Source organism: Saccopteryx bilineata, chromosome 12 (assembly GCF_036850765.1).
Source record: "Saccopteryx bilineata isolate mSacBil1 chromosome 12, mSacBil1_pri_phased_curated, whole genome shotgun sequence".
In the NCBI taxonomy this organism is placed as follows: Eukaryota; Metazoa; Chordata; class Mammalia; order Chiroptera; family Emballonuridae; genus Saccopteryx; species Saccopteryx bilineata.
In genome coordinates, this window is record NC_089501.1 from 44,808,653 (window position 1) to 44,836,193 (window position 27,541).

General features: G+C 46.9%; 1 protein-coding gene across 1 annotated transcript in view; it reads left to right on the plus strand.

Moving 5' to 3' along the window:
* MTHFD1L (methylenetetrahydrofolate dehydrogenase (NADP+ dependent) 1 like) overlaps positions 1 to 27,541 on the plus strand; it is a 191,928-nt gene that overhangs the window by 123,705 nt on the left and 40,682 nt on the right. Inside the window, exons 23-26 of the mRNA XM_066247887.1 lie at positions 549 to 649; positions 1,197 to 1,374; positions 21,248 to 21,355; positions 23,605 to 23,757. Of these exons, the coding sequence (XP_066103984.1) occupies positions 549 to 649; positions 1,197 to 1,374; positions 21,248 to 21,355; positions 23,605 to 23,757 (540 nt within the window). The remainder of the gene's footprint in view (positions 1 to 548; positions 650 to 1,196; positions 1,375 to 21,247; positions 21,356 to 23,604; positions 23,758 to 27,541) is intronic.

A 27,541-nucleotide genomic window follows, 5' to 3' on the forward strand; every position in this document is an offset into this window, starting at 1 on the left:
CAAAAAACAAATGCAAAGCTTATACCCATGTAGTCTTTAGGGGTGATGGGAAAATCTGACTCTCAGAGAATACACCATTGGCTTTATGACGTGCCTGAGTTACTGGAGTCCTCTAGACTTTGGTTTGCTGGCAACAGTACCTCTCAGCTCCTACAGGTGGCGCCAGGGGTTTGAGCAGGGACCCGCTGGACAGCTCTGCGCACCCTCCCTGGGCCTTGTGCCTTCTAGTCCACCAACCTGCAGGCATGGGCACATTGCCTGTGTCCTGGCCACTGGTCACCTGCAGAAATAACTGCCTGGCTCAAGAGCCAAGTATGCCGTTGGACTCAGAAGAATTCTAGACGGTATTTTGAAAATGAGCTGCCTCCTTCCTCAGCCATCTCTCCCTTAGAGGGAAAGGGTCCTAGAGGGAAAGGGTTCTATGCTCTTGAAAAGCTTCAAGGACCATAAAGTGGGCAAAGATGGGAGCAGAAAGGCCCCAGTGGCACTGCTGGTTGAGATTGGCAGGTGCGGCGGTAGGCGACACACGGGGTCTGGTTTTCTTGCAGAACATCCAGCTGGTGGCGGACGGCTGCTGTAACCTCCAGAAGCAGATCCAGATCGCTCAGCTCTTCGGGGTTCCCGTTGTGGTGGCTCTGAATGTCTTCAAGTAAGTCAGGCCTCCCCCTTTAAATGTGGCCGTGGTGCTGGGCCACCGTGCAAACGAGCCGCATGTCCTGGGCTGTCTGGTCTTTCTCTGCTTCGTCTAGAAGTATGCAGAAATCCTCTGCTCTTTCTGTTTGTTTGGTTTGGTCTGATTGGTGGTTTCATTTCAGCAGAAGTGTTCTCAGATGTGACTAGGGAAATGAAATCTATATAGTGACTTACACTTCTTCAGCCTTTTTTTTTTTTTTTTTTTTTTTCTAATTCCACCCAGCATTTCTGTCCAAAAGGCTGTGGGTGATCAAAGGGATGTGTTATGGAATTTTCTCAATAAAACCCTTAACAACTTGAAATATTTGAGTCATGTTGGAGGGGATTTCCCCCCCCCCCATGCTTTTCTGTAAGTCTGATTTATTTAAACACGATGTAACCACTTTTGATGTTTAAAATATATTCAGTGTTAGGGAACAAAGTTCTATAGAAATGGTTAGTCTTTCTTTTAAAACATGGCTAAATGAATGCAGATGCCCAACCAGTGCCATTTCCATCACTAGGACCGACACCCCGGCCGAGATTGACTTAGTGTGTGAGCTGGCGAAGCGGGCCGGCGCCTTCGACGCGGTCCCCTGCCACCACTGGTCCAGCGGCGGGAAGGGCTCGGTGGACCTGGCGTGGGCTGTGAGAGAGGCCGCCAGTAAGAGAAGCCGTTTCCAGTTCCTGTACGATGTCCAGGTGAGGTCCTGCGACACCGCTAATGGTGGCAAACGTCTCTTGCACATTAACTGGTACCCAGCCAGCGCTGAGAGGTTTGTACGGCTCGTCTCATGGGTCTTGACAACAGCCCACAGGCAGAGAAGGACGCTGACGGAGAAAGGCAAAGGCATCTGACAAGGTCACTGGCCCGGGGCCGACCCCAGCTCCTGAAGATGCTCTGCTTCCCCGTAGCAGGGGCCAGTGAGGCTCTGGAGAAGAGGGCTCAGCGGCTCCCACTTTCAGGGGCCGCACAGGAACAGGGCTTCTGAGCAACTTCTTCAGGCTCATGAAATCATGGGTCATGTCTCCTTTGTCTATTTCTGCTATAGTTTGAGATCTATAGATAGATCTATAGTTGAACAACAGAGATTGATTTCCCACAGTTCTTAAACTGGGAAGTCCAAGACCTAGGCGCTGGCAGATTGAGTGTCAGGGGAGGGTCTTCTCACTGTGTTCTCACGTGGTGGAAAGGGTGAGGGACCTCTGTCGGGGCTCTTCTATAAGGGCACTAATTCTAATCATGAGGGCTCCACCCTCATGACCTAATCACCCCCAAAGACCCCCCCCACCTCCTAATGCCATCACCTTGGATATTGAACTTCAACACATGTTCAGGGGACACAAATTAGTCCATTAACACAATGTCAAGATTCATCCATGTTATTGCATATGTCAGAACCTCGTTTCTTCTTGGAACTGAATACTCCATTGTATGCATGTACCACCTTTCATGTATCTGTTGATCTGTGACTGGCCACTCAGGTTGCTATGAACATGTGTGTAAGAATACTTCAAGACTCTGTTTTGAATTCTTTGGGATATGTACCCAGAAGTGGAGATGCTGGGTCATCTATGTTTTTAAACGTATCTGGATAATGAGCTTAATCTGATTTCACTAAGAAAGTCGGAAACCCCCTCTGCCCTCAGTTTATCCGGGCGGCCGCCTGAACGTCTCCATCCTGGCTGCTGCGGCTCCAGCTCTGGCTCCTGGATTTGCTCTCCCGCAGAGCTCATCTGCACGCTGACTGCTTCTACCCCGCTCCTCCGTCTGCCCCAGACTCTGTGGGTCTGTCTCTCAGATGTCACAGCAGGAACACCACGCCTCTGTGCCTCTGTCCTGCTCAGAGGGTAGGGAGCAGCAGCAGGAGTGAGGAAAGAGGGAAGCAGCATCGTCTGAAGTCTAGCGTGGCATCAACGGAGCATGACGTTGACCTTATGCAAAGATTCCGCTGAGGAAGGCTTTCTGAGTGCCGGCTGCAGTGGGCACTTTGTGGATTAACGTCATTAATCCTAACGTTCCTGTTGGGTAGGAGCTGTTGCTCTCTCTTCCCCCCCTCCCCATTTGACAGATGAGGAAACTAAAGCACAAACAGATCAAATAACCTGCCAGAGTCCCCTAGTCCGAAACCGGAGGAGCTGGCAGAGGATTTAGAAGGATGGGGGCCATCGTCCTGCTCTGTTCTTCACAGTTCAGCACTGTGTTCGTAAGTGGGGGCAGGAACAGGAAAGATACTGCCTAAAGGGGCAGAAACTGAGAGGCCCACGGGAAGGGGAGACATGACGGTGGTGGGCCCGGCCTCCCGGCTGAATGAGGGAGGTTGTCCGCACTCGGTAGATGCTTGCGGAAGGAAGAACTTCAGGAATGTATTGGGATGGTTAGCCCAGAACGGGTTCGCCGTGTTGTAAAGCCATTTTATGGAGAGACCAGAATGTTCGGGGTTACAGAGGTGGTAGAGAGCACGCGTGGGGAGGAGAGCAGGGTGCAACGTGAAGAACAGTGTTCTGATGAGAAGCTGTGGGTTCTCAGACCCGGGAGATGATACAGGCAGGGATAGAGGCAGCCCTGCGTGGGCACGGCAGGCGTGTTGGAGCTGACCAGGCGGTGGCTGGCCCAGGTGAGCTGGTGTTTCTGCCCGCACCTGCCACCCAGGGAAGCCTCGTCGGGGCGTCTCGGCACCTGACACAGCCCTCAGCCCTTTTACACAAACCACTGGCAGGAAACTCGCTCTCAGACCGTGACCATCTGATTGTGAAGCACCCCCTCTGAGTGGCAAAGGTAGTTCTTTGTTGATTTGTTTGTTTGTTTGTTTGCTTTGCTTTGCTTTTAATGAATGGTTTTAGTGTGTCTCTTTTTCAAGGAGATCATCCCAGGTGAAAAGGTCGGAAAATAGAAGAAATGTTATTCTGTCTGAGTCCTGCCGTCTCAGACATGCACGCTAACCCTAAGATGAACCCTTTTCCTTTCCTTGAATTCCCATTCCTCATGGAGATAATGCTGTTAAAATGTCTGCTCCCCTGTGGAAAGGGGGAAAATTTATACTGATGTGGTCTAAAGTCCTGTATTTGATAGGTGGCCTCAAGGCAAGGATTCTTACCTCCTTTGCCAGCGTAGGCTACTCCCTTTCCTTATAACAGAAATTAGATTTGAGCTGCATAATTGTTTATGTGATGATGAGCCTCCCCGCCTCGTGTTACATGTCGGTCTGTGGGAAGAGTTATTACCGTTCTGGTTCACTTTGTGCTGCCTCCCTCAGAGCTGTGTTCTGCACACGGGCCAGACAAGAGAGAGAAGGGGAGCCTGTTTCCAGTCTTGTCCTGTGACCGTATGGAGATCGGAACTTGTTGATGCTGTCAATAACAGAGCTCATACTTTTTCTTCCCCTGATTTCTTGCATATTTTGTGCTGGGGAACCTTTAGAGACTAAGTCATGTTTTTCTTGAAACCCTTTCTGTTCCCTTTCTTTGTCCCCCCCACGACTAACCCCTTTGGTGCTTGGCAGCTTGATAGTGTGGGATTGCTCTGCAGGAAGAAAGAGGTGATCAAACGCTTCTGGATGAATCATCCTGCTGCCTCCGCATCTCAGTGCAGCCTGGGCTTGCGTGTGCCTTCTGTGACCTCCCCAACTCTGTCCTACTAAGACTGGATTCAGTACAGGATCGATGGCATCTTATTTCCTGCTCCACCCCCACCCCAGGCTTGTGTTACAGAAGAAAGACACCTGAGATCATTTGGAGGAAGTTGAAATAGTGTAGGAGCTCCAGGCATGATTGCTTTTGTGCTGGGAGTAGAAATCGCTCACACAAAAAAACCCCATGGAAAGAGGAACAGTGAGAAGTAGAAAAACCTAACGTCAGAGACACTGTGAAGCTAGACAATAGCAGGGAAGCCCGGGGTGAAAACAAGAAGCAAGCTATACTGCTGACTGGGAGGTCTATGCTAAACTTGACAGAAAATGGAGTTAAGCAGCCACTCCTCTAGAGAACAGTTCTGCACATTTCTTTATCAGAGCATCTCCTAATTCAAGAGTAAGCAACTTCTGATTAGGATACTGGAGGCAGCTGTCGATTAATTCAGAATTAATTTTAAAACTATGGAATACAGTGCAGTGGCCTAATTGCTCATGGGAAATTTAACATGTGGGAATTAATATATTTTCATTTGAAATATAGTGCATCATATTATCTCAACTATATTGTCACCAGAAAGGGACTGGGTCCAAAGCATGCCTCCCTCAGGTTGACCTGTAGTGTGTGGCTTCTTGACTTCCTGCAGGAAAGATTTCACAGCACGAGTCCAGGTGATTTTGAGAGTACACTTACAAAAGCTGGGGACAGTGAAACTAAGGAAGAGCTTAGGATAGAAGATGCCACAGAAGGGAATCTAGATAGCGCTCTGCTTTGACTGTCTGGAAACATTATAGCAAAGAAGTGAGCCACACTGTGCTGCGTGGACTTACTGAGAAGTAAAAGTTGCAGTGATAGAAGTGAGTCAAGGCAGGACTGCAGGTAGCTCCCTGAAAAGTCAGAGAAAAGGGGGCCCTAGAGGCAGGTTCAGGGGGTTATCCTGGGACAGTCTGCCGCTGCCCACTGCTCCCCTGATTGCAAGTCTCATGGGCACGCTTAGATTTTAGAAGAAAGAGCAACGTACACACCAGGGCACAGGTATACTCCAAGAGCAGCATGCTGGCTTTCTTTATCATAAGGGGTTTTATCTGTTTTCTTAAAGTAGGAAATTTAGGTGTGGTTTCAAGGGAGGATTTCAACAGAATATGCATCAGCTTTCCAGGTGTGTCCTTTCAGGGTCCTGGTTTCTACTGATTGGTCAGCACCCAGGGGAGAAGGTTATTATTAGTCATTGCACCTGGTCCTGATGTTCAGCCGTGGCATCACTCCATCTGGTTTTGCTGCTTTTCTGAGCCTGGAACACACCTGAGACCTAAATGTCATCTCTAATTTGACCAAAAGTCTGTCTCTGTGGTCAAGAGACCTAAGGCTTTGCTCTTAAGATTATTTGATGTTGGTCAGAACCTCATTGTCCTGAGGACCTAGTGCTTATGGGAGTGGTTGTGCAAGGGCTTGTATGGGAGTCACATGAGGCTATTCTCTGGCCCCATGTTCCTCTTCTAAGGGGGTCTAAAACCACATGACTAGAAATATGCCAGAGGACCAAAGGTCAGGAGAGGGTCAAACCACGTGACCAGCGATATGAAAGATCAAGGGTTCTAAACCGCATGACCAGTGATATGCTAGAGGAGGAGAGGCCACCCCAGGGGTGTGCTCCTCGTTTTCCCAGTTTTGCCTGTTGCTAAGCACCTGCGGCTTTCCGCTCTGATGACATCTGTACCTGGCTCGTTTTCCTTGCTCTGCAGGTGTCTAACTCCCTTCCACAGTATTTTATCAATATTACAACCACCACAGCCCCCTTTAAGAAGCTGATGAGTTCCCCCCAAAATCACCTTCTCTGTGACTTTTTCTTTTGTACGATAACATTTGACAATTCCATCTTAATAGTTGACTAATTATAATATCTCCGCATCTGCAAGCACCCAGGAAAATAGGACAGCAGAAAGAAAAACTAATCCGTGTCTGCTCTTTGCCAGCTAACGTCCCTCCTTTGCACCTCATTTCAAGCATACCTCGCCCAGTCCGTGGGTGTGCATTACAGATGCAGAAACAGAAGTTCAGAGAAGGTGGGGGACTTCCCCCATAGCAAATGGACACTTCGAGTAAGAAGGATGAAGCTTTGGGGTCATGCAATATTACATTCAAATCTTAATGACGGTTCGTATCCGAGTCACGGCACCAAAAAAAAAAAAATCTTAATGAGATTTGATCTCCTACTGCCGATACAAATTTGGGCAAGATGACCCATCCCTCTGAGCCTCCGCTATCTTATCTATAGTACCTGACCGTACCACTGACCTCCCCTTGTTGCTGTGAGGACCAAATGAAATAAAGGTCTTGGAGGGAAATGCTGGAACATAGGAAGCTGGCAGTCAGCCTTTTTCCTCTCGTGGTCACTTCAGAAAGAGAGAGGGCTTCCTGCAAGAATTCCCTTGCAACTCAGGTACCTTTTTCAGATTCTAGGACTGGTTTTCTGTCCACGTAGGTTCAAACCAGGAATTAGAAGCCAAGATTTGTAGTGCACCAAGAAAGAAATGCACCACCAAATCAAAGCAAGGCACTTAGCATTTTTTCTCCATTAGAACTGAGAACTATTTGTCATGGAATAAAAGTCAGTTGCTTTTGCAGAGGATGTGTTGACACTGAGAGTCAGCTGGCAAATCAGTCTGAATATTGTTTGTTAAACCAGGAGTTAAGGTTCAAAATCATCTCGATATCCTTCCTCTCACCTCACAAACATTCTGAGGTGTCACTTTGACAGTAAGAAAGGCTACTGTGTGTTTTTATTAAAAGGCCTTTCCTGTTCTTTGTGTGAAGCCATGGTCTTGGGCACAGCAGGGGCTGGATGGAGGGAGCCCAGCACTCCGCCCGGGGCCACGGGCATCCCTCCTTTCCGCACTGTTCTACGCTCTGCCTGCATGGTTGGGGGTCTCCCCCTCTGCTGGTCTTTTTAAGACAGACGTTCTGGAGGTTATTTGAGGGGGGGGTAGATTATTAAGGAATTATTTTATATTTCTTAAGTATTCAAACTTGAACGTGTGCCAGTTGGTGGGGTTTTAAGAGATCCTTTTGTGAGACTCCCGGGTCTTGCAACTGGAGCCTCAAATTTTAAAGAAATAAAATTGTATTTGTATGACTACTTATATGCATGAATTTGTAGTGTGTAGATCGTATTTTTAAATTGTGTAAAACTACACATAAATGAAATTTCCCAGTTTAACTTTTTTTGCAAGAGAGGGTGGGGAGAGACAGACAGAAAGGGAAAGAGGTGAGAAGCATCAACTCATAGTTGCATCATTTTAGTTGTTCATTGACCGCTTCTCATATGTGCCTTGCCCCGGGGGGCTCCAGCCAAGCCAGTCACCCCTTGCTCAAGCCAGCGACCTTGAGGTCATGTCTATGAGCCCTTACTCAAGACAGCGACCTCAGGGTTTTGAACCTGGGTCCTCAGCGTCCCATGTTGATGCTCTATCCACTGTGCCACCACCAGTCAGACTTACCCATATTTAAATGCACAGTTCTGTGGCATTAGGTACAAATTCACACTGTATAAATAGTTTTAATTAATAGAATTTCAAAACCGACAGTGACATTTTTTTTTCCTGTTTCTTATTCTGACAATGACATTTTTTGCACGTCTCTGTGTGTTGCTTCTATTTCAGGGTAATAGCGAGGAAACCTCCAAGGAGAAGGGATGCCCTTTCTTCTTGTTGCCCTTGTCCCTGTACTGTCGTCTCCCCCGGGGGACCTTGGACGCCCTCTGGCCCTTGGCTCCCTGTGGTCAGGCTTGTCCTGGTCTGCGTGGCCCCGCCCCTTCCGCCCCCTCCCGCCCCTCCCGCCCCCTCCCTCCCCATCTGTGCAGCGCAGCGTTTGGAGTGTTCTCTAGCCAGCTGCCCCTTACATCTGCCAGTCAAGTTGAGCATCTTATTCAGAAACCCGTTTCTTTTCCTCCTTTACCCCTTCATGTTCTTTCTTCTTGGTGACCCGGCTCTAGTCGTCCAGCTGGAGCCACTTCAGCCCTCACCGGCCTCTTCTCCCTGTCCCCTTCCCGTGGATCAGCTCCGATTCCCGCATCGCCCCCCTCGACCATGCCACCCCCTTCTGCAGACTCGCCTGGCATCTCTCAAGACGAGATTCTTCTCCAGCACTGGCTTCTGGGGTCTCTGCTGCATTTCCTCGGGCCCAGCGTCTGTCGCCAGCTCCTCGGCCGCTGCCCGCGGCACTCACGGGCGTCTGGCAGGTCCCAGGGGACACCACCCCACTGCCGGCACCGGCCGCCTGCTCAGCACATCCCACTCAGCCCTGTGTGATTCCGGCAAAGCCCCCCCCAGCTCTGCTTCTTTGGTGCTAGAAGTAGCCCCCCGATGAGAAAAACAGTGCTCTGTGTCTTGTTTTATTTGTGTGTGTGGCACACAGATTCCTGTCATTTCATTGAAGTGCTTTCTTCTGACATGAAAAATGGAATGTCACCAAGACAGAGGTCTCTGGAAGTGCATTATTTCCTCTCAAATGGTGGGCCAGTCACGGAAGACTGAGGGGAGTAAAATGAAGTGTCAGGGAGTGAAGGGCAGTGCCCTAGACGCAGCGGTGTGGGGAGGAAGGAAGGGCCCTCTGAGACTTTTGGGAAAGGCTGGAGAAGTCACCCACACCTGGAGGCAGCACCTGGGGTGTGACAGTGCCCTGCTGGACAGGCACTAGCTCCAGCCCCCAGTGGTGTGAGGGCCCTGCCTCAGGGAGGGGCAGGGAGGCTGTGGCCCCGCCCTCCCTACTCCACTCTGGCTGCAGCACTCAGAGAGGCCTCTTTGTCCTAAGCCCCGCCACTGGCCTGCTGGGCCTTGCTGCTGGGTCTGTGCAGGACGCTCACTCCCTCTGTTAGCCAACCTGCTTCCAGGGAAGACTGCGCCTCCCCTCTCCTCTGTATCCCGCTCAGCTAGAGAATAAGAAGGCGAGAGAGAGAGAGAGAGAGAGAGAGAGAGAGAGAGAGAGAAACATCCGTCTGTTCCCGTATGTGCCCTGACCGAGGATCAAACTGGCAACCTCTGTGCTTTGGGGGTGATGCACCAACCAACCGAGCCATCCGGCCAGGGCAGCACCTCGGTTTTACCGTCTGTGAAATGGGGCGGTAGATCCTACCTCAGAGGGTTATTGTGAAGCCGTATGCGCTCAGGACACACTGAGCACAGTATCAGGCACTGTGTGTTGTCCTGATTACACGCCCTGTTTGGTATACACTATATTATACTCTGGCCCTCCACTATAGGCTGCTACTATAGGAAGCCTGGGTTGTTCTTGTTATTATTGAAGGCGGGTGGAGGGGATCCTCGGGCCGGCGTCCAGTAGCTGTGTGGTTCTAAGCCAGTCACGTCTGTTCTCTGAGCCTCAGTTTAGTGCCTGTGAAACGGGAGCAAACTCAGTGTCAGAGGGTGGTGCTGAGGTTCGACTATACTAATAAATGCTAAAGAGCCTAAACTTTTATTTTTAAAAAAAGTGAAGTGTCAGTATCCCCCCAGGTGTTCGCCGGCCACCCTCCACCTCCATCTACCCCTTCCTTCCTGGCCCCTGTGGGGTAAACTCAGAAAACCCCAGAGCTCTGCATCAGGGCAGTATCCATTCTCTTAGCCTGCAGAGCAAGCACTAAGGAGCGTCATTTAAATGTCATCACAGATGTTCTCATTAAAGGTACTACATATAACAGACCACTTCAGAAGAAAAGACTACAACCTTAGGATTTGGGGGTAAAAATACTCAAAATAACCCAGGCTTATCATAATACCCCAGTATCTGAAAGTTTGGGGATTTATTTTAGTAGTACTTTTTATTTTAATCAGAAAAGTGTCTTTTTCCTTTTATGAAAATAGTGTGTTTGGCTCTTGAGTGAGACGTTTAGACCAAGTTGTTATTTTTTTTTTTTCCTTTGAAAGCACATCTCCAACGGGTCTGTGAAGGAAATCTCACTCCTGTTGTACAATCAAGAAAAAGAGCCACTTGTGGGAAAAAAAAGGCTCCTTACACCTGAAAATAAAACCCAAGCAGCGCCTGTTTTGATCCCTACCGCTCTTATAACCCATTGAGATTTATAAGTAAGGTTTGTGGAAAGAGGACCAACAGTGGCCAGACGGGGCGCGAAGTGACCAGAAACCCCTAAGTCTGTGCTGGTTAAATTGATCAGTCTTCCTTAGTGTCAGGAAAGCCAGCCTGGAGGTGCGGGGTGTTGTGTTACTTCTACTATCTGTTTGCAGCTGGATAAAAAGTAAAAAGCTATGTGGACACACACACACACACACACACACACAAGTCAAGCTTCCACACATCTCATCAGAAACAATGAACAAGCCAATGTTGTCTGAAGACGTGCTGTAGTCCTTTCCTTTGACTTGCCGGCCTGTTGTTTGACAGTATGAAAGCTCACCCACGTGAATTCCTTCTTGTCAACGTTTCGCATGGACCAATGCAGATTTTTCTGGTGAGGAGCCTTCTTCCTTTCCCAGACCCCAGCTGTCCCCTCCCGCTTGCCTTAGGAGAGTGAGATCCTTTGGGTGAACTTGCTGCTCGGGGTCACCGAGCCAGCAAGGATAGTCACACTCGGTGGCCGACGCATGGCAGTCGGCACGTACATCTTTGGAGGCTCAAATGCGCTGGTTCCTGGCCAAGGACATGCTTTGTGTCGAAGATACAGGATCTGTTGTTCTCAGTAACAACATGGAGCTGCTCTCGTGACCCTGGGGGTGTGTTGTAATGAACCGCTTGCACCTTGCGTTTGCTCTGGATAAATTAACAGCGATGGTTTCATGTTATACTTTTATATTTAAGTACAGGAAAGGCTATTTACCAAACTGGACTTGCAGGTCATTTAAAATGCATGCTTCATTTAAAAGACAAAATGAAACCCTTACTACGTCCAGAGATACCTATTCAACTTACAAGTGTATTCATTGATCCTTCTCTTTAAATGTTTTACGGGCTTTGGAATACATTTTGCCGATATCACGGCATAGGAACGTTTAATTCGTGTGAATTCCACGCTGTGGCCTTGGTCAAACAAAAGAACAATGTAACTTTTATTCAGCGTGGCTGCTGAAGAAACTGCCGTATGTTCAAACACTTCAGCGTCGCGGGCTTATGGAGAGATAGTGGAGTGTTGCTAGTGGGGTGATGGGAAGTGCTCTCGGGGGTCCTCCGGCAGACACGCGGGCTGCTGACTGTGGAGCCCGACCTTGAGGAGACGAAGCCGCAGCGGCAGGAGACCTTCATGCATAGTGGGATGATCCCGGGGGTCCTCCAGGAGACACGCCAGGCTGCTGACTGCGGAGCCTGACCTTGAAGAGGAGAGCCGCACTGGTAGGAGACCTTCATGCTTCCTACTGTCTTCCATTCTAGCAGCTTCGCTTTCAACTGTCTTCTATTTCATTTCACGTTCTATTCCACTTATTTTTGCCCATTTTCTTCTCACCAAAAAAAAAAATTTAATTTCAGTAACTGCTTTTCTAGAATTTGTAGATCAGTTTTATTCCACCAAAAAAAAAAAAAAAAGCAGGTCTTAAATAGCTTAGTAATTCCAGCAGGCTCTCCCAGACCTTTTCGAGAAGGGTTTGCTCTCACGTGGAGTAACTCAACTTCTACGAGCCTGGATCGCCATGCTTACAAAGTGAATGTTATGGAGCGTGAAGGCCACCATGCCCTCCAACTTACATTTATGATGTCACTCCGCTTGTGTGGTGTGCCCATTCTGTGAAAGAGACACCACAGCAGTAAAACAGTTGGGCATAACTATCTATTTTCTGTGTTGTGCCACTGCTCACAAGTGACTTAAATTTAAATTAACCAAATTAAGAATTCATTTCCTCAGTTATACTAGGTACATTTCATCTGCTTAACCGCCATGTGGACAAGTTAGAAGCCACATACTAAACCTGGCAAGCTCAGGGGAGGCCTACATAACAAACAGCCTTACAAACTCAGAGACCTAAAGTTCAGTTGGTTAGAGCATGGTCCCAATACGCCAAGGTTACAGGTTCGATCCCTGGTCAGGGCACATACAAGAAACAACTAATGGAACAAAACTATGTCTCTCTCCCACTCTCCCTCTTTCTCCTCTCTCCCTCTCTCCCTCTCTCTCTCTCTCTCCCACTCTATTTCTCCCTCTTCCCCCTTTTCTTCTCCCTCTCTTCCTTCCTCCCTCCCTCCATCTCCCTTTCCCCTCTCTCCTCCCTCTCTCCCACCCTCCCTTTCCTCCCCTCTCTAAAATCAACAATTTTTTTATATTAATAAAGTAACCACATGAACTGTTTTTAGTTTCAAAATTAAAACTTTCTAAACTAAAAGCAGTTTGTGGTGGTTAGTCATGTCCTAGAGCGGTATTTCCCCTAACAAAGATCAGTCTTCACCGTAAGGAAGTCTGTCTGTCGTCTTTTGCATCTATAATACAGAAAGTACCTATAACATACCTTGAAAATGGGAGAGTAACATGCCTTTGAGATGTAAAAGTGCTCTTTTCTCCTGACCCTCAGGGCACAGCCACTAGAGCAGAGACCACCAATCCCTTTATTGTTATTGTTATGGTGTTCTTTGTTAAGTGTGAACTGTCCTATGCCTGCCTGTGTAAGAGAAGTATGTGTCAGTTCTTTTATTTTTTTATCCAATCCCAGAGCTTTCCCCACTTTGCTTTCTTCTGCCTCCCTAATCTATCACCGACGTATTTCATGTAACCCGCTCCTTAGTCTTCCCATTTGAGTCTTTTTTTTTTAATTTATTGATTAAGAGAGAGAGAGAGAGAAAGGTATATTTGTTGTTCCACTTAGTTGTGAACTCATTGGTTGTCTCTTGTATGTGCTCTGACCGGAAATCGAACCCGCAACCTTGGTGTATTGGGACCATGCTCTAACCAGTTGAACTACCTGCCAGGGCGACCCTTTGGTTCTGATGTATAAAATAAGTGGTGAAACGGCCGTTTTCTGGAGCATTTTCTCAAGCTGTTGAGATTTTGATTCCCAGCCGTTGTCATCATTTTGGTTCAAATAAATTGATAGAAGTTTTTTGCCAGTTTGGACGTTTCTTACATTAACAGCCTCCTGAGACTAGTGGCCAATCGACTGGAAAGCAGAGATAGACGTTTCCGTCATCACAGAAAGTTCCCATTGGACAGCTCTGTTCAAGAGTATTTCAGCCTCACCAGGCGATGGCACAGTGGATAGAGTGTCAGCCTGGGACACAGAGGACTCAGGTTTGAAACCCAGAGGTCGCCGGCTTGAGCAAGGCTCACCAGCTTGAGCCCAAAGTTGCTGGCTTGAGCAAGGGGTCACTCGGTCTGCTGTAGTCCCCGCCCCCGGTCAAGGCACATGAGAAAGCAATCAATGAACAACTAAGGAGCCACAATGAGGAATTGATGCTTCTCATCTCTCTCCCTTCCTGTCTGTCCCTCTCTCTGTCTCTGTCGCACACACACACACAATTTCAGTTTCCTAAATATGCATTGGAGAGGTTTGGGAGTTCATTAATGTAGACTGTGTTCAGGGTTATATTCTTGGTGAAAATGAAGATTTAATTATGCTGTTAGTTCAAAAATGATCAAAGATACTGGTCTAGACACCAGGTCTTGTGGCGTAGCATATTAGTATGTCAAGCATAATACAAATAGTGTGGTAAAGTACCAAAGAATGGAAAAATTAACATTAATATTTTAGGAGAGGAAAGAGGGAGTTTTTCTGGCTTGCAGAGACATACTGTGTAGAAAACCCCCTTTTTACTAGGAAGCTTAAAGGGCCTTTTATAATTTGGGCTAAGCATACAGGGAGATTTTGTGAATATGCTTTTTATACTTGTGTGTGATTTGCACCAACTCAGGATAGACAACAACAATGTATTGTAAAGAGATTTTGTGCTGGGGAGACTTAGATTCCCCCTCCCCCACCTCTGTGAGAAACGGGGTAAACACCTAGCCAGCTGTGGGGAGGGGAGGGAGAGATTAAGCGAATCTTTTCCTCTCCTCTCTTTCCTTCTTTGATGGGCCATTCGTGGAAGCTTAACCCCTGGTGCCATGTAGACTCCCCCTCCCCTCCTGAAAACGTGTAATCAATGTGTATACCTCTAGACAAAGGAATGGCAGGTGAACACTGGAAAATTTAGGAATATCTTTTTATATGTAGAATAACATTTTCCGCTGTTATATTACCTTGTAAGTTTTAATGTGTAGAAATATTTTTATAAATTCTATAGACCAGTGGTAGTCAACCTGGTCCCTACCACCCACTAGTGGGAGTTCCAGCTTTCACAGTGGGCGGTAGCGGAGCAACCAAAGTATAAATAAAAAGATAGATTTAACTATAGTAAGTTGTTTTACAAAGATTTATTCTTCCAAACTTAGCAGAAATCCAACATAAAGTACTTGGTAAGTAATTCTTATTATATGCTTTAACTTGCTGTAACTCTGCTTTATAAATGTTATAAAGCAAAGTTACTTCCCTACACCATTACTGTGGAACTGGTGGGCGGTTAGAAAATTTTACTACTAACAGAGATACAAAAGTGGGCTGTAGGCCCTGGCCGGTTGGCTCAGCTGTAGAGCGTCGGCCTGGAGTGCGGGGGACCCGGGTTCGATTCCCGGCCAGGGCACACAGGAGAAGCGCCCATTTGCTTCTCCACCCCCCCCCCTTCCTCTCTGTCTCTCCCTTCCCCTCCCACAGCCAAGGCTCCATTGGAGCAAAGATGGCCCGGGCGCTGGGGATGGCTCCTTGGCCTCTGCCCTGGGCGCTAGAGTGGCTCTGGTTGCAGCAGGGCGATGCCCCGGAGGGCCAGAGCATCGCCCCCTGGTGGGCAGAGCGTCGCCCCTGGTGGGCAGAGCGTCGCCCCTGGTGGGCGTGCTGAGTGGATCCCGGTCGGGCGCATGCGGGAGTCTGTCTGACTGTCTCTCCCCGTTTCCAGCTTCAGAAAAATACAAAAAAAAAAAAAAAAGTGGGCTGTAGGTATGAAAAGGTTGATTACCCCTGCTATAGACGAATGTTATAAGCTTGCTAATGAGTTGTGTCATCTCTCCCCCTCCTCCTTTTCCTGCCAACCTGCATGTGATCAAAGGTATATAACCTACTCCAAGGGCTGTGCGCGGCATGCATGATTTGGGTCAGCTATGCCCCGTGTTAGCCATATGCGGTTGGCATATTAAATCTCTTCCTATTAATAAAACTCCTAAAAATTCATTTGGACTTGGTGTCTCTACGTAAACCCAGCGGAACACTACTTTACAACAATAGAATAGTCACTATTTTCAGAATAATCCTTCTGTCTGCTGCCATTCACACCCTGACTTGTGCCTTTCTCTTTGTGTGGAATAATCTTTCCTTTCATTGCCTATTCAGATCTTTCATGTCCTTTAGGCATGACTCAGGATCCTTTTTTATGTTTTGCGCTGCTTTGGCTGATGTCCATGCCTTCCCTGCAATCAGTGGTCTCCACCTTTGATAGAATGTTTACACAGAGCCCTTATCACACACTGTTCTGTCACACTTGTTTACAGTATCCTTGTCCCCACTTCATCACGAGTTCTTTGTACACCAAGTCCCTGAAGTTCTTTGCACGTGTGACATCTTGCAAGTACTTGCCACAGACGGTTATTTATTCGCTCACCAGACGTTTATGAAGTGGCCCGAGTGCGTGCCACCTTCCTCGTCATTAGGGATATGAGGATGAAAGATGTGGTGACTAAATAAATTAGTAAATATTCAGGGAGCCAGGGGAAATCCAGGGATGATTAATGCATAAACAGTCACCATTTATTTGTTTTATAGAAGCTCTCGTTTACCACAGAGAATATCAAATTCAGATCAGGATCATTAGACTGAGCTTGGCTTTGGTTTTTCCTTTAATGATTACACTTCTCCCCCCAGATCAAGCAGGGAAACAGCAGGAAGTCCGTTGCCTGCTGACACAGCATAAACATCGTATGCAATGGGAACTGCCTTATCAGGGCAGTCTGTAGTTTTCGTATTAAACCCAGAAGATAGGTTAACTGAGATGTTCTTCCCATTTGTGTACTTGTATGGGTAAGTGAAAAAGAAAAATTGTCGTAGGAGGCCCAAGAGAACTTCGGTCTTGGGGTTTCTAGCTCCACTGAGCTGCAGCCCTTGGTTCACTCAGCATGTTGGCTGGTAAACCGTTCTCCAGTCCCTTGTTGGGAGGAAGGCTGGGGCATCCGCACCTTCTCCAGGGTCAGGGAGGCTAGGTTGGGGCATCCAAAGTGCAGGCTGTACAGTTAGGTCGGGTCAGAAACTAAGGATGAGGGGAACCAGGCTTCCCGGCTGGGACTCGGCCGCTGGCTGCTTCCTGCTCTCCGCCCTGCCTTCTGTTCCGGTCATCTGTCCTGTGTGGGAGGTTGTGATTTTCCTACAGGAAATAAAACCACGACCACAGGGTTCAAAGTCAGCCTGGCACCTGCTTGAAATTCCCAAAACACTTTCAGATAAACATTACAAAGGAAGACAGTTTAGTTGTTGACAAAACCTTTCTATTTCCTTACGCCGAAAGGAATTGAAAGCCGGGGTCTCCGGGAGATAGGTGTCCAGCCGTGGTCACAGCGGCATTATTCACAATAGCCAAAAGGTAGGCGCAACCCAAGTGTCCACTGACGGGTCAACGGGGTTTTTAAATGCGGTAAATACGTACAATGCAAAATTATTCAGCCTTAAAAAGGAAAGAAATTTGGACACGTGCTACAGCATGGATGAACTTTGAGGGCATTATGCTAAGTGGAAAGCCAGATGCAAAAAGGACATTCATTCTCTGGGTATCATTTCACTTCCATGAGGGACCTGGGACAGTCAAAGTCAGAGAGACAGAAAGGAGAAGCACGGTTGCCAGAGGCAGCGGAAAAAGAAAAGGGAGTTGGTGTTCGATGGGTACAGGGTTTCAGTTCTCCAAGATGAAAAAGCTCTGGAGATTGGTTTAACAGCAATGTGAGCATACGAAAGAATACGGAACTGTACTCTTGAAAATGGTTAACATGGCAAATTCTGTGTTATGTCTGTTTCACCACAATTAAAAATTAAATATATTGGCCTTGGCCTGTGGCTCAGTGGATAGAGCGTCAGCCTGATGTATGGACGTCCTGGGTTCGATCCCTGATCAGGGTACACAAGAGAAGCAACCATCTCCTTCTCTCCCCCACCCTCTCCCTCTTCACTTCCTCTTCCCCTCTCACAGCCAGTAGCTCGATTGCTTTGAGTGGCGGCCCCTGGGACACTGAGGATAGCTTGGTTGATCTGAGCAGTCAGCCTGAGGTGCTAAAAATAGTTCAGTGGATTCAAACATCAGCTCCAGATGGGGGTTGCCAGGTGGGTCCCATCGGGGCACATGCAGGAGTCTATCTCTCTATCTCCCCTCCTGTCACTTAAAAAAAATTAAATATTTCTTGAAATACAGTATTTTCATATTTAAAACCTAATAATAAACAATTAAATCTCTACTCACACTAATACCTTCACTAGTCATCCATTTGTTCCCATTGAGCTCTTTAACGATTAACTTAACTGGAGAGTTACACTCACCAGCTTCCTTTTCAGATCATAGAGGGCAGTAAATAAATAGTACATTCTATTCATTAACTACCTTACGAGTAGTAATATCTCTTTTTTTGTTGTGATTTTGTTTTACTTCCAGAGAAAACCTAATGCCTTATTGTCCTCACTCCGGAATAACATCACTTAAGTTCTGTATAGCACGACACTTGCAGCTCTTTCTCTGCGTTGCTTTGTGCTGCAGTAAAGCGATGATCAGTAGAGGATTCACGTCCCCATGTCAGGGAGAGGGACACACATTTAGAGGGGTTAGAGGGGATCGTGTTCTTTCTTAGCCCTCTTGCCCCATGGCGCCCACAGAGGGCTCCAATGGCCCAGGACGGGTCGGGGTACAGGCAGAGGGACTGGATGCCATGGGGACGCTGCCTGGGGGACACAGTATCCTGAGAGCCGACTTCCCTGGCAAAGCGTGGTCATTGTGCTTGCTGTGGAGGTGCTAGAAATGCCTTTCAGCTTCCCGTTAACTTTTATTTCTTCGAAAGGGCTGCTCCTTGCAAGGCATTCACTGACCTGAGAAGAGATCAGAACGGCTTAAATGCAGCGTCACCAGCAAGCGTTTCAGTGCCCATCAGCTCCCTGTGCTGAAGTGACATCAGAGGTTCATGTAAAACGTCTCCTCAGGGTTGCATTGAGCACATCATTACCTGGACTTGATCGTCTCTTGTAACTCTTGAACCATGTGGACCCCTGCTTTAGAGTAGATCTCATGCAGCTCCTAAATGTCAGCACCAGGTTTGTTCTTTAGTAGGCCATGGGTAGAAGCTGAAGTTTTTTGAGTTTCTTCCTTGGGTATATTCTAGGAAGGTTAGGCTTACGACAGAATGGAGAACATATATTAGAAGTGAAGAGACCAGTTAGGATGCTCTCATGGTCAGTGACATTAGCGCAGGGGTCCCCAAACTACGGCCCGCGGGCCACATGCGGCCCCCTGAGGCCATTTATCCAGCCCCCGCCGCACTTCCGGAAGGGGCACCTCTTTCATTGGTGGTCAGTGAGAGGAGCACATTGACCATCTCATTAGCCAAAAGCAGGCCCATAGCTCCCATTGAAATACTGGTCAGTTTGTTGATTTAAATTTACTTGTTCTTTATTTTAACTATTGTATTTGTTCCCGTTTTGTTTTTTTACTTTAAAATAAGATATGTGCAGTGTGCATAGGGATTTGTTCATAGTTTTTTTATAGTCTGGTCCTCCAATGGTCTGAGGGACAGTCAACTGGCTCCCTGTGTAAAAAGTTTGGGGACCCCTGCATTAGCGTCTCAATCAAGAGCACTTAGAAGGATCATTTCCCCACATCTTCACCTACACTTGAAATCCTCACACTTCTCAGTGTTACTAATCTAATGGCTATGAGTTGGTTTTTCATTATTGTAGTTTGCATTCCTTGATTATTAATGAAATTGAGCGTTTTTTCATATGATTCTTAGTCATACTCTATTTTCTCTTTATTAAATATTTGTCTTTCTTTTGATTTGTGGGAGGAGTTTCTTAATCCACTCTAGTAACTAATCTTTTGGCTTAAATATTTGTGTGCATCTTCTCCCAGATTGATCCCAATTCTTTGACCTTGTTTGTAGAGCCTTTCTTCTTTTATACAAAATGTTTTAAATTTTGATGTAGTCAGATCTATAAATCCTTTCCTTTGGGATGTATTCTGTTGTTACCTTGCTCCCTATCTTAAGACCATAGAGTTCCCAATGTTTTCTTCCAATATTTAGAGTTTTAATTTTGAAATTTATGCCTTTTTCCATATTGGATTTATTAGGGGGCCTGGTGTGTGTTAGGAATCTAATTTTATTTTTTTCCTGCCAAAAGTCAGTTGGACAGGCATCCCTTTCCCTATTTCGTGCCATTTCTACTATATTCTGTCCCATACCTGCTGAGGTGTCTTTCTGAGAGCCTTCTTATCTTTCATTGATTAATTCATCTAGCCCTGTGCCAACACCACATGGAATTACTTAGGATAGTTTTGTAGTATGATTGATACCTGGTAAGGTGATAAGGCATGTCCCGTTGCCTTTGTTCTTTTGGTTTTATTTATTTTTAATGTTATCTTACCTATTTATGCCACTACTCTTTATGATGAATTTTAGAATTGTTGGCCAAGTAATGAAGAATGCTCCTGGGGCTTCATTGGAATTACATGGAAACTAATAGATTGTTTGTGAGAGCTGACATCTGTGCAACATCCAGTTCCCTCCCCCACGAAACAGGGTCTTTGACTCCAACGATTCAGATCCTCTAATGTCCTTCACTGAAAGATTATGATGACTTGCATCTTCATTTCTTTTTTATTTGTTGAAACGTCCAATATTTAAGTTCCAGGCCACAGAACAACTTGACAGTAATAAAAACGATAATAATGAAAACCACATTTTAAAGCAGTTTTGGGTTCTATCAGATTGGGGAGGTGGAGTAAGCTTTTCTTTTCCCCAGTTGGATAGTTCTCTTTCCTATGTATATCAACAGTCGTTTATACGAATGTAGCATTTGCCATTGCTAGGCAAAGTCCTTGAGCAGGCTCCTTGGGTGACGTCCACTCTGTCAGCACTTGCTTCTTTCCCGAAGAATAAACCCACTAATGAACTGCACTATGCCTGTATTCTTTACCCACAGCAAAAGTCTGAACAATTTTGTCAAATGCTTGGCCTACCTCAAGAATCACTCTATCTGTGACATAATACTTTCTTAATGAATCATTCTTATTTCTTAAAATGGCTTTTAGTATGTTGCCAGCAGTCTGCATCCATGTTTTCCGTGTAGCCTTATGGGCGATTTTTCATCCTCTCCCTGCACACTTATTTACCTAGATCTAGTCTTCTCAGATTTTTCCCATACTCTTAAGATTTCTCATAATTTGCTAAAGTGACACTAGGTTCAGCCTTCGATTTCCAACTAAAATGTTTGATCACATCAGCATTGAGGTATATTAAAATCTCAACCCATTCCCACTCACAAAAAAATAAACTGTTCTTTGGGATTGCTACGTGCTCTGTCATGTAACTGGAGTTGAGACCCGCTTTGACATCAGCACTACGTGTATATATATAGTTACGAGACTCTTGTTCTGACTTAAAAGACACATTAAGAAGTATAGGAAAAACAACATTTTTTAAAATGTTGCAATGGATAAAAATAATGAACTAGATAAGCAACCTCTAAATTGGCTGAACATCTAAGGCTTCTTATTTGCCAGTTGCCCTCTGGCCGGAATATGTCAGGATTTAAAGGTGACAGAGGAGAAGAGTGTTTGCTTCAAAGGCCACAGTTGCTGAAGGGGGAAACTGGTGGGGAATTTTAAACAGTCGCAGAAAATCTCAGTGTTTTCCCTCAATTCTCAGACCAGATTAATGTTAATGATTTTGCTGTCATCTGTGTTTCTCCAGCTTCCAATTGTGGAAAAGATAAGAACCATTGCCCAGGCTGTCTACGGAGCCAGAGATATCGAGCTCTCTCCCAACGCCCGATCCAAAATCGATCGTTATACACAGCAGGTGAGAGTTTTACTTCTAGCAGAGGGGAAAACAATCCACCTTTGGCCCTTGAAATAGTCCCCTTGATTTGAGGACTTGTATATCTCACCAGCTGAACTTCTCTTATTCTACTTTGTGGTCCACAAAGATTGAAATAATATCCTTGGGTGTAGGGTATTGACTGTAATTAGAACATTATGACAAGAGTACACAGCCTCTGACATACACCTTGTTGACTTTGTGGTTGTGAATGTGTCTAATATGGGTGATGTCTGTGATCCTTAGTCTCCCACCCCATGAGCCAGAACCATTGAAACTGTCCTTAGATGTGCGGCTCTAGGTCGATTGAGGTAACCAGTAGCGCTTCCTTTTCATTTCGGATGTCTAACTACCTCAAAAATGTGAGCGTGGTGCGCAGTTAGGCAAGTATGAGTGCAGCATAGAGATGGGGCTGTATGGTGTCCTTTTTGATGTAGACGGGCCTTTGGCTCAGCACTGAGATGGTTCACCAAAACCGAAAGTTCCATCCTCTTCCACCTCTAAACAAAGGCAGTTCACCAAGCAGCTATGAAGGTGGTGGCGTTTTAACAGTGTGTCATTACCTGGTCCTAAAATGGTCACGGTTAATGGACTCCCATAGTGCATTTGGCCACCCTACGCAGAAGGGCTGTATGCCTCTATTGCCCCAACCGTTTGCTCAATAGAAGTCAGAGCACTTCAAAAGCATTTTGATAAAGAGCTTGGTTAGGAATATCATCTTTTTTTTTCTTTTTTTAATTCCCCCACTCCTAAATCCTGTTTGTAAATCATATTTGACATTCTGTTAAATGCTACCAATGCCAACCAGTTTTCTCCCAGGTTTGGTAAGACAACCGACAACTCATTTTTTTCTTAGAATTTTCCACGCATACCCTTGACTTGTGCTTTAGGAAAAAAAAAAAAATTCCAAACGTTGTACATTCAGGCATTGCCCTGCAGTGAAATTTCCACTCCTGTGCAATGAAATGTATAAAATAAGTCATTGTTGTGAGGTTTTTAAAAATGAATTTTTAACAATATTTAAAGGACTATATCTTTTATTCTAATATTAGGTCCTTTCTTTTTTTATCTTAAAAACATGCTTTCTTGGATAAAGAAATGCAGCAATGATAGATGGCATATTGGGTGGTGGTTTTTTGTTTGGTTGTTGTTTTTTAATATTCTTACTGGCAAAATTTCAAATTGGCAAAGCGACATCAGTTTACTAAAATTGTTTTCAATGTCTTCCCACTGTGTTATGCATCTGAAACCAATACAAAATAGTGCTGAATGTAAACGATAACTGAAAAGTAAAATAAAATTTTTTTAAATTATCTCAATATTTGAGTGATCTCTAAAAACCCCCAATTCTGGGCACCGTTTCAGAGCAAATACGCCTGTTCCCCAGCAGAATGCTGCCAGTGCATCAGAGTATTACAGCATTTCAAAAAGAAAAGAGCCCCACCCCCAATCGATAATACTCAAAAATTTTTCAAATAGTTCCAAGTTGAATCATAAGAAATTCTGAAGATTGCATTCCTTTTATCTCTATCTACCAAGGGAATAGTCCTTAAAAGTTATGTGTCAAGTATGTGGTTGCCCTTAATTAGCAAAGTCTCCAAAGGGCCACTATGTACCCTTTAATCGGAACCAGGCAGCGAGGACACTGTCCTTTTTGTGAGACACCACATATGACTTCCTGCTCTTTCACCTTTGGAACGCTGGGTCAGTCGAAGCCTTTGGTCCTTAAAAAATAAGAGGCTTAAGTAGTGACCTCATCTTCGTTCCTATAATGTAATCGCAGATCAAATAGCCATGATTCATAAACCAACACAAAGGGGCCTTTTGCTTCCTGACAGCTGCCAAGAACGAGTGAACAACGTGACTAAAAGCCTCATTACGAAGCCTTTCTCCAGATTACCTTTCTGAGTTCATATCCTTGGAAAGTGATTTCTATAGCGGCTGCTGCGGCTTTGCCTGCAAATAGTCAGACTTTCCCCCCAAACACACACATGATGCTGCCTTCCCATAAAGAGAATTCTTCGAAATAAATAACAGACATCCTCAATCTGCTGGGGGTGGGTCACGGAGCAATGAGTTTCTGCCCCATCTTCTCGCTCCGTAAGCAGGTGGTAACAAGTCCCTACTGTGTGCCGGAGTCTGAGTTGCAAGGGTTGTATGGAGTCAAGTTCAACAAGTACAAGGGACTAACATTTCTGCTCCGGGAACACATTTCCTTTCCTTTCTTACAGGGTTTTGGAAATTTGCCCATCTGCATGGCAAAGACCCACCTTTCTCTTTCTCACCAACCCGACAAGAAAGGTGTACCCAGGGATTTCATTTTACCCATTAGTGACGTCCGGGCCAGCATCGGCGCTGGCTTCATTTACCCTTTGGTTGGAACGGTGAGTAATATCCTCCAAAAACCTTCTTGCATCTGTGCTGTCATGATACCGAAAATCCTTACGCTCTGCCAACACGCTGCAAATCAGGTATTGGGAAATAGTTAATGGTATTTGCTCCTTTTCTAAACATTCTCTTCTACCATAAAAACACCTCTGCTGTTGTGGTTTGGAGTTTTCTTTTTTTTTTTTTTTTTTTTTTTTTTTTTTCATTTTTCTGAAGCTGGAAACAGGGAGAGACAGTCAGACAGACTCCCGCATGCGCCCGACCGGGATCCACCCGGCACGCCCACCAGGGGCGATGCTCTGCCCACCAGGGGGCGATGCTCTGCCCATCCTGGGCGTCGCCATGTTGCGACCAGAGCCACTCTAGCGCCTGAGGCAGAGGCCACAGAGCCATCGCCAGCGCCCGGGCCATCTTTGCTCCAATGGAGCCTCGGCTGCGGGAGGGGAGGAGAGAGACAGAGAGGAAAGCGCGGCGGAGGGGTGGAGAAGCAAATGGGCGCTTCTCCTGTGTGCCCTGGCTGGAATCGAACCCGGGTCCTCCGCACGCTAGGCCGACGCTCTACCGCTGAGCCAACCGGCCAGGGCCTGGAGTTTTCTTTATTTATTTTAGATCATGTTCAAGCTCGCTTGAGTCATAAAACTGATTTGCTCAGAGAACACAGAACGGAATGACGTGGGAGAATTCAGCCTGCTGTTTAAATGGTAGGATGGCTTAGTACAGTGCTTCTCGGTCTTCTTCACAGCATTGCTCTCGAAATGATTAGATTTCACGGAGGCGTGAGATAAATGGAGGGGACTGCCCATGCCAGGCAAGACCAGCCCAGCCCCGACCAAGGGCTGGGGAAAGTGTTTCACTCCACCCTGTTTCTCAGAGACTCACACGAGTTGTTCTAGTTTGGGACATTATTGTCATGGGCTACATTGCTGTCGGATAATTGTTATGTTATTTCAGGTTCTCTGTGGAGGGGAGATAGCAAAGAAATGTAAACTTATCAAGGCGTTTAAAAATCCTAAAAATCCGTGATGATAGACTTCAAACATAAAATGCTTCTTTGTAGCCACATAATGAATGATAAAATAGTCTTCCCTTGGGAGCCATCAGTGGCTGAAATTTGACTTCTCACCATGACTCCTGGATTAGATTTACAACAAAAATTCTAAATCATTATTATCCTTATTGTTGTTGCTATTGTTACAAACTTATTCAAGCCCAAATAGGAAACATAATGATGTTCTTAATAAACCATGTGCTGGGCCTGGCCAGTTGGCTTAGTGGTAGAGCCTCAGCCTGGCATATGGATGTCTTGGGTTTAATTCCCTGTCAAGGCACACAAGAGAAGTACCATCCGTCCCACTCCCCTTCCTCTTTCTCTCTATCCTCTCCCCCTGCGGCAATGGCTCAATTGGTTTGAGCACATCGGCCCCAGGCACCTCTGCCTCAGGTATTAAAAATAGCTTGGTTGCAAGCATGGCCCCAGATGGGCAGAGCATCGTCCCCAGATGGGGGTTGCTAGGTGGATCCTGGGTCAGGACACATGCTGAAGTATCTCTCTCTATCATCCCTTCTCTCCTGTGGAAAAAAAGAAGAAAACAAAAATAAACCATGTGGTTTTATTATTATGCAAACAAGCAATAGATAGGCAAAAAGTGCATAAGAAGTACTAAATTCGGCCCTGACCGGTTGGCTCAGCGGTAGAGCATCGGCCTGGCGTGCAGGAGTCTCGGGTTCTATTCCCGGCCAGGGCACACAGAAGAAGCGCCCATCTGCTTCTCCACCCCTCTCCCTCTGTCTCTCTCTTCCCCTCCCACAGCCGAGGCTCCATTGGAGCAAAGATTGCCTGGGCGCTGAGGATGGCTCTGTGGCCTCTGCCTCAGGCGCTAGAATGGCTCTGGATGCAACAGAGTGACACCCCACAGGGGCAGAGCATCGCCCCCTGGTGGGCATGCCGGGTAGATCCCGGTCGGGCGCATGCAGGAGTCTGTCTGACTGCCTCCCCGTTTCCAGCTTCAGAAAAATGAAAAAAAAAAAAAGGTACTAAATTCTTACCTTGATGGTCACACATTTTATTTTATTTTATTTATTTTAGGGAGAAAGAGAGAAACATTGCTTTGTTATTTCACTTATTTGTGCATTGATTGGTTGATTCTTGTATGTGCACTGACTAAGGCTCAAACCCGCCACCTTGGCGTATCTGGGATGACACTCTAACCAACTGAGCTACTCAGCCAGGGTCATAGTCACACACATTTCACGTAGCACTAAGCAGAACGTTTTCAGTTTTGACTGCGTGTAGGTCCCGGGAACACTAAGAGGAGAGGTGTGAGGAGCACAGAGGCCTATGGAGCAGGAGGTGCTGGCATTCTGAATGCCCTCACATGAGGGAGACCACGGGCAGTCCTGCCCAGGGCAGGGAGGAGCAGGGCATGGGCGGGAGAGTGGGAGAACCCAGACGGCTTCATGAGGGCTCAGCCTCTGGCTGCGGGAACAGTGAGTTTTGACTCAAAAGGCACAGAAGACACGACGTGCTGTTCCCAGGCGGTCCGGCGGGGCCGGAGTTGAACAGGGAAGCGGAGGCTGAGATATGGGACAAGCTGGCCAGACAGGGCAGGGTCTCACCTGCCCTCTGAGGGAACTGGGACTTCCTTATGCACGCTGCTGAGGCAGCGTAACCTGGGCTTTGTGGTTGGTTGCTTGATTTTACTTTTATAAGAAGGAGAAGAATGTGGTCTATGAGTATGTTTAAAAAAAAAAAAAAAAAAAAAAGCCCAGGCAGCAATGTGTGGCGTGTTCAGAGGGCAGCAACCCAGACCTAGGAGACGAGTCAAACCGGCTGAGGCAGAGTCGTGGTCGGCACTGTGGCCGCAGAGAGTAAACACAGAGAGAGGGGTGGACGGGAGACATCTTTTGGGAGCCGTCTCCTCGTGGCATCCAGAGAGAGGGACACCTTTCGTTTGAGGATGGCGATGCCATTGGCCATGGAGGGAACACAGGAGGAAGGCCGACTGGCGTGTCCAGAGCGAGTCCGGCCCGGACAGGGAGAGCCGAGAGGGTTAGCAGGCTAAGTAACGTAGTCTGTGAATTATTTGGAAACACAGATCGCAGCCTTCGGAGAAAAGGAGCAGGGAGGAAGGTTTTCAGTGTTCTGAGATGAGAAGTGAAGGCAGACGTGGAGCAAGGGAGAGAGACGCAAGGATAAGCCCCAGAGAAATGAGGAGAGAGAAGAGGACAGTACTCTGAAAACAGCCTGGGCACACTGAGGTACAGGAGCCCTCGAGCAGTCTGGAAGGAACCATGGCAGGCATGGGGGAGACCCGGGAACGCCACCAGAGCCAGTGGCCGAGGTACAGGAGCCCTCGAGCAGTCTGGAAGGAACCATGGCAGGCATGGGGGAGACCCGGGAACGCCACCAGAGCCGGTAGCCCAGGTACAGGAGCCCTCGAGCAGTCTGGAAGGAACCATGGCAGGCATGGGGGAGACCCGGGAACGCCACCAGAGCCGGTGGCCGAGGTACAGGAGCCCTCGAGCAGTCTGGAAGGAACCATGGCAGGCATGGGGGAGACCCGGGAACGCCACCAGAGCCGGTGGCCGAGGTACAGGAGCCCTCGAGCAGTCTGGAAGGAACCATCGCAGGCATGGGGGAGACCGGGGAACGTCACCAGAGCCGGTGGCATCGTTTGCAGCTGGGAACGGGGAGCAGCAGTGTGGATAGAGGGGGAAGGGGTCACATAAAATATGCACTGAATGACATTTTGGGAAAGTCGCAACTGAAGGTGACGAGTT